Genomic DNA, 13,288 nt, shown 5'->3' with positions numbered 1-13,288 from the left:
TGCTAAAAAGAAAAGTCAGCCGCAGATCTAAACTAATAGAGTGGGCAAACTCATATTAAACTCGTGGGTTCCCCCCCCCCCCTCCCCCCTCCTGGCCTTCTCTCGTTGGGTCATCAAATTTGATAATAATCTATATAAATGTACACTACAACATACAAATTATTAAATACTATAAGGTAACCAGCCACATGAAGCAACGCTAGGGCAAGCCATCCATCATCATTTTATTTGCTTTATTTGAAGCCTCAAACCTCTGAGTCTAAGGTTTTGAAAAGGATGGCTTGATGAGGCCAGGTATCTGCAGCCATATGAAGGAAAAATAAAAAGGTCAAACCTATGAGTATTATGAGGGATATTCATGTCATCAAGCTGTTTACATATGTAATTATATGTAAAAATTGTATAACCAAGCAAAGTACCAAGCCAGAAATATTATGGTATAATTCAAAACTTTACAAGACGCCTCAATACACTACGGAGAAATGTTGGAAGTACCACAGTAGCCCTCAGAACACCACGAGACAAAGCTCAACAAAACTCATGACAATGGCAAATTCCAGCAGAGGAAAAACCTCTACCTATGCTGTGCTGATTTTCTCAAGGAGGAGATTGAGAAACTAAAGAGCCTATTGGGGACGCAGGAAAAGAGCCATCGCCGACCACATGATGATTCGCTGGAACTGTGGTATTATTGTGTTGAAGATCGCCATATTTGTCAAGGAAGTATTTGCATATGAGCTGTGGGAATTTGAAAATTTTTAAAGAAAACGGCAACATTGCTCCTTTTTTAACACTTATAAGGTGATATTGAGTTTTTTAAAAAAAAAAAAAAAACTTCTGAATGCCCAAAGCTTCTTTGCCAATACTTCCAAGGCAAAAATGACTTTTATCCCTATTATTTTTCTCAATGTTCATTTGCCATTAATTAGCCATTTAATGCATTGGATGAAGTTTTCTCAACTCTGGGTCATATACTCAAGAGCCACATATCATATAATGAATTTAATTCTTCACTAAAATTCATCTCTCATACTCCTCATGATTCCAATGTTTCAAAAAATCGGAAGTCTAAAGGGGCGCACACAGTAGCAATAGCAACAAAGAAAGACAATTGAAAATACTGCCTTTACTTTCTCAAGCGCAATAGCAGTTTTATCTTATGGATCAAACTAGCTCAAGGGACTGTGCCTCGTGAATGAAATACTTTCAACAAGATCGAAGTCACGCGCCTTTCTCTCTCTGTATTCAAATGATTATTACCTTTCATCAGAGCTAGATGGGGGGGGGGGGGGGACCTACAGTCCAAGTGACTGTCTGCAACAGAAGATTTAAAAGTAATCCATATCGAGTGGAAAAACTCAAACCAAATAATAGAAAACACCAACAATCCTACAAACGGCCAAAACCCACTTAGAGGATCTACAAAGTAGAAACTTCTCCAGGGCAGTCATAAATAACACAAAAGAGAATAGAAATAATTACCTCTACTCCATGAGGACCTATTCGGTTGCGAGAAATAAAGTTGATTATCAAAGTCGCAAACTCATCAGGTACATCTTCCTAAATAGATTCGGCCAGAAGCTATTAGATCTCAAGGCAAAGAGATCGAAAAAATAATATAATAAATGCTGCAAGAGACATGACCCATAGAAACCTGTATAGCATGTCCAGTATGTCTGACAACCACCATTTGAAACTTCCCTTGCATTTGACCAATTGTTAGAGACCTGTCAAAACAAAGTGCCAATCAAATATCCGAATGCCACTGAACAATTCCATTTTAGCACTCGTGACACAAAATGAGAGGAAAAATATGTTACGATAGTGCTATCTACCAAACATTCAAAAACTTCACTTTCCTGTTTCTGCTTAGATATCGTTGCCCGAAAGAGATATTATATTGCAACTATGTGTTGAATACTGTCATGAAATCCCATTCACATTATCAATATTAAAGTGAAACAAGGTTCTGCATACATATACACTAACTATCTTAATTATTTATAAAAACTTACAAAATTTTGGACTCAAAAATAAAATAAAATAAAGAAAATAAAACTTACAAAATTATATTCATTATACAAACACTATCTTTGTTATCTGAAAAAGGACAATTCTCACCATCCTGTTTCAGGTGCATGCCAAGAGATGCAGGATAATAAAAGGACTGCAACAGAATGATGCAAGGAATAACCAATAATTTTTTTCCCCCAAAAACAAGAAAAATAATGAGACCATACATTTCACTATGAATTCAGTATTCCCCGTACAATGCTGCCTTATATACTGCTAAAATAAACCAAAAGAAAAGGACAAATTAAAATGCGGGACACATCTGTATTAGTTCATATTGGCCAGTAGATAGATGACTGGCCTCACCCGTCATTCTTCTCATCTTTTTGAATCTAGTGATGGGAACAATACTCTTGGAAAATCCTGAATATTTATTAGATCAAAATAATACTATTTATGATAGACACCCAAAAATAACCTCCCAAAAACTGCACTACGCTAAGCAACTTATTTATTCATTTTGCCAATTATTCAGTTCGGCCACTTGGAACATACAGATAAAGTTTCAACATCATAATTGGGGAAGGGGGTAATGTAAGAGCCAAAAAAAAAAAAAAAGTCAAATCTCATTCCAATTATAGAAATCAACAAACTAAAATGAACAAGAATTTCTGTGAAAACAATAAATAATAAGCTTCCAGGAAAAGCCCCGCAAGCTTAAAGAAATTAGAAAGGGCACCTGTCCAATCTGTCTGCTCCAGCCAACAGCAACAGCTTAGGAACAGGACATGACAAAAATGTGTCTGAAAGGCCTTCATACCTGTTAAATGAAAATTAAACTCTTAAATTTAAGCTTAAATGTAGAAAATACTAGAAAAGCCACCATGAAATTTTCGGATAAGAAATTCATCATACTTCTACCTGTTTAAAATCCACAGTATATTTGTATGATAAAGATATATATTGTCATTGTGATGTGCCAGATTTAAAAGCAGAAAACTAGGAACCTAATTAACCATGATTTGAGGAAAGGCCGAGTCTCTTGATTATGAAATATTCATTAGAGTAGGCCATCGGTGCAATATCAGCCAAACATTGATAATGATTCCGCTCATTCTAGCCCCAAAATAATCTGTTATAGAAGATACATGGGCGCTACTTGCAGGTGTACTTGAGAACAGCTCCAACTCCGGAAAATGCAAGCCTATAACTCTGAACTAAAATTCAAAAAGAGGAAAACACAAGTTCTAGCCCTTTTCTAAGTGAAACTGAAACTGAACTTAACGTCACAATTTCCATTAGCAAAAGGACCAGAGAATACACTAAATACTCTCTGTAGCCTCGTTCTCCCTGTGTCATTTGAAAAATTTTCCCAATACTGTGTCATGGAAGCAATCGTTTTTGAGCATCTCCAAGACCAAATTCATTCTCATAACCAAAAAACAGAATACCAGGCTTTAAAAAAGTATAGGGCAACTATACACACCCGAGAATCATGTGAGGGAATAAAACACTAATCCTAATCAAACCCAATTATCCTATGATTAAGAGAAATATACATGGTAATATACTCTGTAAATCATTAAAAGAAAAAAGGACTTTGTGAAATGGGCCTAGGGATTGGCCCCATCCAACAGTTCTCATTTAATATGTTTTTTCAATAGTCAGTTAGCAGCAAAATAAGATTATACATACCAGCCTTTCCAGTATTGTTCAGTCTCTTCTAGTGGTGTTCGATAAACATAACTGCAACACAAAACTAAGATTTGACACTGCCCATCAAGAGGGAATTTAACCCATCTTGCAAAATGTAAACTGCATAATTGAACTCAAAAACATAAGTACCCACCATTTCTTAGAATCATCATACTTTAATGTGGTAGGAATTGATACACGAGCAGAATCAACATTTCTCAAGGAGCCACCTCTGACATTCCATTCAATCTGCACCAATCAAATTCCAGCTCACATAAAATTTTACTACTGCGAAAATGCGAATTAAATTATACTCGAGCATACTTTCAACCAAGAGCTAGCTATTTAACATTCCACATTTTGAACATATAGAAAAGGTGACTGAGACTAAATTTTGAGGCAACAAGTCTGCTTCTCTAACTCTAATAAATCTAGGTTAAATCTGTCTAATATCTCTAGATGATAATTAAATACTAGATAAAATACCTAATAGATAGATAATGTGATGAAATAAAAGATTACATATCAAATATTTTAGATCCATTATACATGAGGATGGTGAAATTGATAAAAATGCTTCTTGTAGAATACAACTCCACCTATATTGTACAGCCTGTCCCAAGCCCGGATAAAGGAAGAAGGTTGTGGTAGGCCATCGACAACCAACATAAAAACCCGTCGAATCTCATGAACATAGATCAACGAAGTAATTATGCTAATACTAGGTCGTTGCCCAGAAGTGACACGCTGTATGGCTCGAGTACAATAAAAAGTGAGCTAGAGCCGCTGCATCGTTGCCCAATGTAGTGTTAAATGAGCGAGGGCTACCGCACTCTCTTGGACGGAGGCAACTAAAGAAGTTAGTTCATGAGACCAAGATTAGATTTGGCACTTAGAATATTAGGACGCTGAATGAGAAATCTATGGAGGTAGTAGGAGTTATGAGGGTCAGAAAGATTAATATCTTGTGCCTCTAAAAAACCAAATGGACCGGAGAAGTTGCCAAGGAACTTGGAGAGTATACACAGGAAAGGTGGGTGCAAGGAATGGTGTTGGTATCATAGTTGAAAGGTTTAAAGACAAAATAATATCTTTAAGAATAGTTGTTGGAAAGGATACTATCAATATCATTAGTGCCTATGCACCTCAGGTTAGGACAGAGACACATCTTAAAGATAAGTTTTAGGAAAATATGGAAGGGCTGGTTCAAAGCATACTACTCGAAGAAAAAAAATTTATCGGTGAAGATTTTAATGAACATGCCGGTAAGGAAGCAGGACAATTTAGCAAGGCTCATGGTGATTTTGGTTTTGGGGAGCTTAGTAGTGGAGGACAATCTATTCTCGACTTTTCTCTTGCATACAATCTTAAGATTGTCAACACTTGTTTTAAGACGCGAGAGGAGCATTTAATCACGCACAAGAGTAGTGCCTCAAAATCACAGATTGATTTCTTTTTGGTTAAGAATCCGGACAGAAAATTGTGTACTAATTGCAAAGTGATTCCTAGAGATGAGGTAACTGCCCAACATAAAGTACTTATCTTTGATGTACGTTTTAAGAGTATTAGGCAAAAGTACCATCAAGTAGTAAAACTCAAGGGTAAGTGGTGGCAGTTAAAGGGTGAGAAGTGGAAGTTATTCAAAAGGACCCTTTTAGAGGAAGGGATTTGGGAGTTACAGGGAAATGCAAACATGATGTGGGAAGAGATAGCTACAAGGGTTCGTATGGTAGCTAAAGCAATTTTGGGAGAATCCAAAGGTCCTGGTCAGAGAGATAAGGAGACTTGGTGGTGGGATAAGAGTGTGTAAGAAAAAGTCAGACAGAAAAGAGACTGTTTTAAAGCCATACATTTGTGCAATAGTGTAGAAAACCAAAAAATATCAGTTGGCTAAAAAAGAGACGAAGAGAGCAGTGAGCGAAACACGTACTAAAGCTTATGAGAGGTTTTATCAAGAGCTAAGAACAAAGACGGGAGAAAAAAATATTTACAAGATTGCAAAGCAAAAGGAGAGGAAAAAGAGAGATCTAGACCAAGTAAAGTGTATAAAGGATGAAGATAGTAAAGTGCTAGTTACTGATGGTGATATTAAAGACAGATGGGAGGCTTACTTTTACAAGTTATTTAATGAGGGAAGCAATTATGCGACTCAGAACTTACAGTACTTGCTAATTAATGAAAATGATCGGAATTTAACTTTTTACTGCAGGATCCGTATTGGAGAGGTTAAGGCAGCTTTCAAGAAAATGGACAATCATAAAGCCGTTGGGCATGATGGTATACCTATTGAAGTTTGGAAATGTTTGGACGATGAGGGTGAGGTGTGGCTAACCAAGCTTTTTCATGAAATTTTACTCTCTAAGAATATGCCGGATGATTGGAGGAGAAGCATTTTAGCTCATATTTACAAGAATAAAGGAGACATTCAAAACTGTGCAAGCTACAGAAGGATAAACTTATGAGTCATACAATAAAATTGTGGGAAAAAGTGATGGAATATAGGTTAAGGTTGTTGTTGCTGTTATTGCTGCTGCTTCTTCTAGAATACAAGTTGGGTGGTTAAAGTGGAGAAAAGCTACCAGAGTTATTTGTGATAAGAAGATAACTGAGAAACTTAATGAAAAATTCTATTGAACTGTTACGAGACCAGCTGTGTTATATAGTAGTGAATGTTGGGCTCTAAAAGAAAAACAAGAGCATAAAGTTAGGGTAGCAAATGAGATTGTTGAGATGGTTGTGTGGTCATACAATAAAAGATAAGCTTCGAAACAAAACTATCAAAGCAAAAATAGTATGGCGCCTATCAAAGAAAGAATGGTTGAACATCATTTGAGGTGGTTTGGGCATGTGCATAGAAGATCATTGGAGGCGCCACTAAGAAGGGGAGATCAAAGAGTTTGGAGTTCCTTAAAAAAGAGTAGAAGAAAATTAAGCACAATGAGGTCATTAAACGAGACCTTCTAGTTAACAACTTATCTAAAGATTTGGTTTTTGATAGAGCACAATAATGTCGTGCGATCCACATAGCCGACCCACCTAGTGGGATCAAGCTGCTTGTTATTGTTGTTGTTGTACATGCTAGATATCAAAATATTAAATCCCAGATATTATATACTAAAAATATCTAATATCTTGGACTTCATTCATGACTTTCAACCCACGTCAACTAACAAACTGACATGTAAGAGAAATTTTAGGAGAGTGAAGGCCATGGCAGATTAAATCAATTATGGCACCATCATTTGACAAGCAATTTTCCACCCTATAGCCTAGTCATCAAGGTAACCCATGGGCACGGATTTTATAATATGTCAAAATAGATTTTTAACTGAGAAGAATACTGAATCTTCTAAGGTACGAGTTGGTTTATAAGGCAGCTTCTCTGCTTTGTTAGGCAAGCAAATAAATGGATCCTATCAAATTGGCTTGACCACTAGCCAAAAGACAAGAAAAGACACAAACATAAATTTTAAAAAATAAAAGAACAGAAATCTGCTTCAGCACCTTGGACTTTTCCTTCTTTTTGGTAATTTCTGCATCAGTGAAAGACCACTTTTAACTTGTGAAGACAGAATTTGGCTTCCCATTGATATTCGTCTCGTCTATTAGGGGTTAACCAGCATTCAAAGTTACAAACAAACTACAAGACTCTTTACATAAATCGCCTCCTGTTGTACTAAAAACTAAGTATTTTTATTATTATTGGTAATGGTAATTAAAAAACGATTATTTTAATCAAGACGTATTGATCTTAGTGGAAAGGGCTATTTCTACTTAAGCATGATATCTCAAGTTCGAGTATGTATATTATTTGACTAGCCCTTTTACATTTAGGAAAATGAAACACCTGTTCCTCTTTATGCCATATCAAACATTATTAAAGACCATACAATTCCTCTCTATCAGTTTCCATTCCTTTCCATAAAGCTCATTTCTAGCAACTAAACAGAACCTCAAAGAGAAAAGCGGCCGACCCCTCAATAGTTACTTCGAGCGCACTGGCAACTATTTACGTAACCTTATAAGACTATGAGACTTAACTCATAATATCTCTTCGCAATTACCTCAAAACTGCTAATTAAGTTCTCTCAATCAAAGTGCAGACAGTTCGCCTCAACATGTACCATTAAGATATGAAGATTTAAAAAAAAAAAAAAAAAATTTGTCAAAGCGCTCAAGTGAAATTCTTTGAAGATTATAATACCTTTTCCAAGGAGTTACTAAAGCAAGAGCTCATATTGTTCAAGACATGCATAATACATAAAAAGACACAACATTTAAAGCTGACAATTTAAAATTCTGAAGCACAGCCAATGCAAGATTGATTAGGAAAAATTAGGTCCAAAAGAGAAATAGATTACTCAACCTGATAACAGATACGAAAGAACTATAGACCCAGAACTTACAGCCTTTTCAATGCTTGGAAAATGCTGCATCCTGCTTGATAAGATTTTCTGCATATGAATCAGTGAAGCCATTGCTGTTCCCTGAAATTTTATTACATCAACTTTTGAGTGCCTGGGGTGTAAATATTAAGCAGCAAGAAAGTCATCTGTAGAAGCCAACCTCTACAACATCCACGACAACCAATCCAGCCAAGCTAGACAGTGACTTCCTAGCAGCAACATGCACAGCAACTGAACCTCCCATACTTTGAACCAAAGAATTAAAAAAAAAAAAAAGGAAGGGCAAGGTCTGTTAGCTTCACCAATATGTTTTATAGGAATAAATTAATAAAGAAATACTAAAAATGGAGAACAAGAGTTCCTCTAGAAAATGAATAGACAATAAAGAAGATGAATATATGTTTGAGCATATGTAAACTGATATTAAGCCAGCAAAAGAAGGAAAACAAACTTCACCAATCACACCAAACTAGGTTAGATAAACTCTTCCAATGATATCAACCAAAAAAAAAACAGTTATATGATAACTAGATGCATCCAGTAAACAGAATAATGGAAATATTAAATATAAGAGTATGATGTGGGACAAGGGAGAAAGACGGGAGAGAGAAAAGGAAGCAAAGGTTGAAAAAGAAGAATATGGAGGGAGCAAAAGAGAGAGAACAGAGAGAACTAACGGCAAAATACTTGTCCATAATAATTCGTCAAAGGCCTAACAATTAAAATAACCTAGGGTTATCTATAGAGCCTAAATACCATATTAACCACTTAATCCTAGCATACATAAACCCAGTGTTCAAATCAACGTCAAAGAAAAACCTAACTCAAATTGTGTGAAAAATAAAGCATAAAACAGGCAATTAACCTAAGAAAGTCTAATAAACAAATTTCTAAAACATCAAATAAATCTTTGATAAAAAAAATCAAATAAATCTTTCCTAGTAATCCATCATTTCTCCCACCCCTACTTGAAAAAACTGTCAATGAAACTGCAACAAGGCAAGATAATTTTAAGATAGCCCACCTATGGCCAACAAGAACGATTGCAGGAGGAGAATCTCCATATAGCGCCTTCACAACAGCCAATACATCATTGCACAGAGTCTGAAGGGGGGGAAAAAGTGGGCATGATAATTCATATAAGGACTTGAGCAGGATCCAAAACTATTGGCTGAACATTAAACACAAGCCAGATTTAATTTGTTTAGTCTCTTGTACCTCAATAGATAAGTCAAGATCATTATCTGTCAATGACTTCCCATGACCTCTCAAGTCCATGGCAACAACCCTGGCCTTCTCCTTAATTTTACTAGCTGATAAAGCAAATGAAAGCCTGTAATCGAATTAGGTGATGAGCTCCATCAGAATGCAGACTCCACAGAAATAAATCAAACTTTATATCTGACTACCTATATACTTGTATGCATGACTGCAATTTAAAAAGTGTAACAATAGTATATGTGTATCTCCAGGCAAAATTATTGATAAAAACTTTTAAGTACCTCACAATTTTCATGTCTAGACATCTAGATCTAGTTGAGAATATAAAAAGAAGAAATACTTTTGGAAGTGAATATATATTAGATAATTTTGCATTTGAACTTACTCACATATCCTTACACATTATGCAAGATGATGATGAAGATCATCATCATCATAATAATAGAGAGTCCTAAATTTCAGGAATTAAGTTCTAGAGCAGGTTACTGTGATCTTCAAAGCAAGCATAAAGATTAAGATGTTATTTGAATTCCATTCAGAAATTTAAATTGGCAATCCCCATTCCAAATAATTAATTTCTGAAAGTCACTCATAAAGCCATGACCGATGTAAATTAGATATCTAATGTCTCTTAGGCTCACATCTTTTAAACCTTGATAATGTTTACTGAAGAAATGTCATTCCTTGTCATCTAATTCTCTATCTTAAATGGTAGGCTTCTCTCAAGTATCATTCTACCGGCCAAAGGTTTCACTTTTTTGACAAGGACAGTCCTTTCTCCATAGTTGTAATGAACCTTCCTCAAATTCTTGAATCTATCCCAATCATACCCAATACCAACAACCATGATCCCACTACTACCATACTGCAACCAAATCTGAACTTTGAACTAGTTCCTGGCCAGAATAATAACAAACAGCAGAAGGACATACTGTCTACAGGAAGAGGATAGCCCATGAGATAAAGGCTGATCCTCCCCATGAGCACAACTCACAAGTGATTGCACTGATCAAATCTTAGAAGCTAAACGAAGCTCCAGCCGAAGAATATGAAGTTAACTACCTTGGGACTCTACAAGTTTAACTAGGAGTGGAAATGACAAGGTCAAAGAAAGATATTGTCAGCTCTCAAAGAATGTACACCCTAAACACTAAATCTATTGTATTAAACTAGGATTTTGGGGTGTGATCCAGTTGACACCCTTACAAATGGGAACTACAAACAAAAATTCTCCCAAGAAAGCACATCTATTGACACTAAAAGGATTTCGTACGAGGGAGTTGTTTCTTTCCTATTCTAGTTCTCCAGATCTCGTACGAGGGAGTTGTTTCTTTCCTATTCTAGTTCTCCAGATCATGGGATTCTAGTAATAACATTGGACCTTTTGTACTGTAACATCTTCCTGATTCAAATAATATTAAACAATTAAATTTCTTATTCTCCCTTTTTCCTTCACACGCAGGACTAGCACGTATAACTACATGTTATCATGAAAACTTGAGAACAGTTTACTTGACTTTAACATCTAACTTCATTAAATAAATTCCTGATTTAAGAAACCAGCATCCCCAAGAAAGCGACGTCAATCTAATTCCCATGATCAATCACGCTTCATGAATTAAAGGCCAATATATATATATATATATATATATATATATATGAATAATAGACTGTTCAGCAATGGCTAAGCATACCCACAATAACCACCACCGTGTATACAGAATACAACCGGCCCCTCAGATCCTGCCATGTAGACATGGAACACCTGAAATATTTGAGAACAAAAAATGATGTCAAGAAGAATATTTATCTGAATGGGCGTAAGGAATACAGTAACAGCAGGGGAGAAAAAGCTTTCTCTTTTTTTCAAGACTAACATCATTTGAGTCCGGAATTTTAACGTCATCTTCTTTGTCGAAATACACCGACCAATCTACGGGTGAGTACTTTTCGGATGAACTCCTACAAGAATGAATACAATCACCAAAATGAGATGAGAAAAAAGTGCATAAATTCAAACCCCAAAAAACAAAAACAAAAAACAGAATCAAAAAATGCACACAACAGACGTCGCATGATCGTTGCGAACTTAAAAGGAAAAGCATAGAGAAAGTGTTAAGAAATCTACTGAGATGGTGGGCGATGGGGTTTAGAGGCAAAAGCAGACACGGGTTGATCTTTCCCTTGGGCAGGATCCTCAGCGCCATCTTCAGGAAGTGAACTCAGATTGGAAGAATCCATCTCACACTTTCAAACTCCAGCACGATTGTGGCAATCACCAAATCAAGTTGCACAGTGCACTTCGCGAGCAACCAGTTTGTCCTTTTTCTTTTCTCGCCAATTAAAAATATTTGCTGCCTTAACTTCATATTTTTAAAGGAAAGGAAAATAATTTTTTTAATCCTTTTTGGCCGACAATTTCAAATTTCAATCTAGTCCCTCCAGTTTACTTTTATTATAAATTATCCTCATATTTTTCAAAATGTTTTCTAGTTAGTTCTTGATAAACAAGGATTGCATAGTCAGGTGCCACGTAAGAATAAGCTAACCAAACAATCGTTATAAAAAGTTAGATCAAGGGCCTGTTTGGATGACACTGGAAACCATGGTTTGGAAGCCCAAACCATGGTTTGCCCAAAATGTCATCCAAACAGGCCCATGAAAATTGTAAACCGTGGTTTAAGATGAAACATTGGTTTCACCCGGTGAAACCATGGTTTCACCAGAAGCTAATATTATTCGCTTCTGGAAAAAATTTTGGGATGGCTCCAGTAGGCAATAGTCATTCCAAAAACACCCCAGATCCTTCTCTTCTTCGCTGGCCGACACTCCTCCTCTTCGCCGAACGATCAGACTTAGCTCGAAGCTCGACCCTTCGCCCCTTATCATCAGCTCGTCTCTTCGCCCCTTCATCATCAGGTCGCGTCTTCGGCCATGCTTCATCGCCAGCTCGCCTCTTCGCCAGCTCGACTCTTCGCCGTCGCTGCTTGAAACTCGACACCGGTGAGATCGTCCTGGCCTCGCGAAAACAGGGGTGGTCGTGTGTTTCTCGGCTCGCCAAAACCAAAGCAAGCGTTGGGTAGTCCGATCCATCCATCCTCTGTCTCCAATCTTCGTTCTTCAGTTCGCCCGGTGAGGTCGGCTTGTGTAGTTCGGTTGGTCAGATCTTGTACTCAGGTTAGCTCTCTCTGGTGATATTAAAAATTTTGTTCACTCATGTATTTCCTCCATTCATCGATCTATCAGCTTCTTGCTTATGGTTCTGGTTCAGTGGTTCTGGTTCAGTCCCTCCTCTGTTTTCAGTCTGTCATCCGGTTGCAAGTCATATGAATTTTTTTAGAACCGTGGCTATTAGTATTTTGACTGTGGTATGTTGATTTGGAATGATTTGGCTGTATATCCTCTTCGAATTGCAAGCTTCCTCTCGGTTCAATTTTGAATTTGTTGAACCAGATTTTTGTTGTTCGAAGGAATGAATCATTATTGCTGCTTCGTTTGGTAATTGCTTCTGATTTTATGAAACGAAGAGGGAACAGATTCTGGTAATCAATGTCTGGTTCTGGAGGCAGGGGACATATATGGATGAGAAAGTCTGGCAATTGTTATATAAATTCAATGCAAGTTGTTTTTTCCTGTTGTTGCTTGGCGTGGGATCGTTTTTTCTGTCCAGATTTCCCCCGGAGAAGAAGCCTGTGAAGTCGAGACTTTGGTTTTTTTTTTTTTTTTTGCCGTGGATAGTACTTGTGATTAAAAGTAAATTCATTAACATTATTTGTTAAGAGTTGATCTGATTTGGGATGAGATAAGAATTGTATTGTCCTGTACTGTTGTATTAAGGATTTTGATAAATTTATGGCCAACTTTTGAGAGTGAGGAAAATGAAATCACAACTGAAATCCATGTATATATATTGAAGGAAGTGATTTGTATTTTGGTCAGAGGTTTATGTTGGT

General features: G+C 36.6%; 1 protein-coding gene across 1 annotated transcript; it reads right to left on the bottom strand.

Annotated features, from left to right (window-relative positions):
* LOC114744525 (protein phosphatase methylesterase 1) lies at window positions 1-11,627 on the bottom strand. The gene is made up of 13 exons (XM_028932696.1): window positions 11,464-11,627; window positions 11,213-11,297; window positions 11,030-11,100; window positions 9,333-9,447; window positions 9,139-9,218; window positions 8,275-8,359; window positions 8,115-8,195; window positions 3,863-3,957; window positions 3,709-3,759; window positions 2,753-2,833; window positions 1,655-1,727; window positions 1,483-1,560; window positions 1-298 (listed from the first exon to the last, which is right to left on the bottom strand). Exons 1-13 carry the CDS (start codon window positions 11,574-11,576, stop codon window positions 260-262), a joined length of 1,047 nt encoding a protein of 348 aa, XP_028788529.1. The 5' UTR covers window positions 11,577-11,627; the 3' UTR covers window positions 1-259.
* Window positions 11,628-13,288: the final 1,661 nt, after the last annotated feature.

This window comes from Neltuma alba, unplaced genomic scaffold, assembly GCF_004799145.2.
Source record: "Neltuma alba isolate B1F8T4 unplaced genomic scaffold, ASM479914v2 tig00000710_pilon, whole genome shotgun sequence".
In the NCBI taxonomy this organism is placed as follows: domain Eukaryota; kingdom Viridiplantae; phylum Streptophyta; class Magnoliopsida; order Fabales; family Fabaceae; genus Neltuma; species Neltuma alba.
Note: the sequence above shows the minus strand (reverse complement) of the source record. Positions and strands in the feature narration are given on the sequence as shown.

Excerpts from the sequence above, each read along its gene's own strand:
- LOC114744525 (XM_028932696.1), bottom strand. The coding sequence starts at position 11,576 with ATGGATTCTTCCAATCTGAGTTCACTTCCTGAAGATGGCGCTGAGGAT. Across the intron at positions 8,360-9,138 it reads ATCGTTCTTGTTGGCCATAG|TATGGGAGGTTCAGTTGCTG; the intron begins GTGGGCTATCTT and ends TTTGGTTCAAAG. Across the intron at positions 2,834-3,708 it reads GAACAATACTGGAAAGGCTG|GTATGAAGGCCTTTCAGACA; the intron begins GTATGTATAATC and ends TTCATTTAACAG.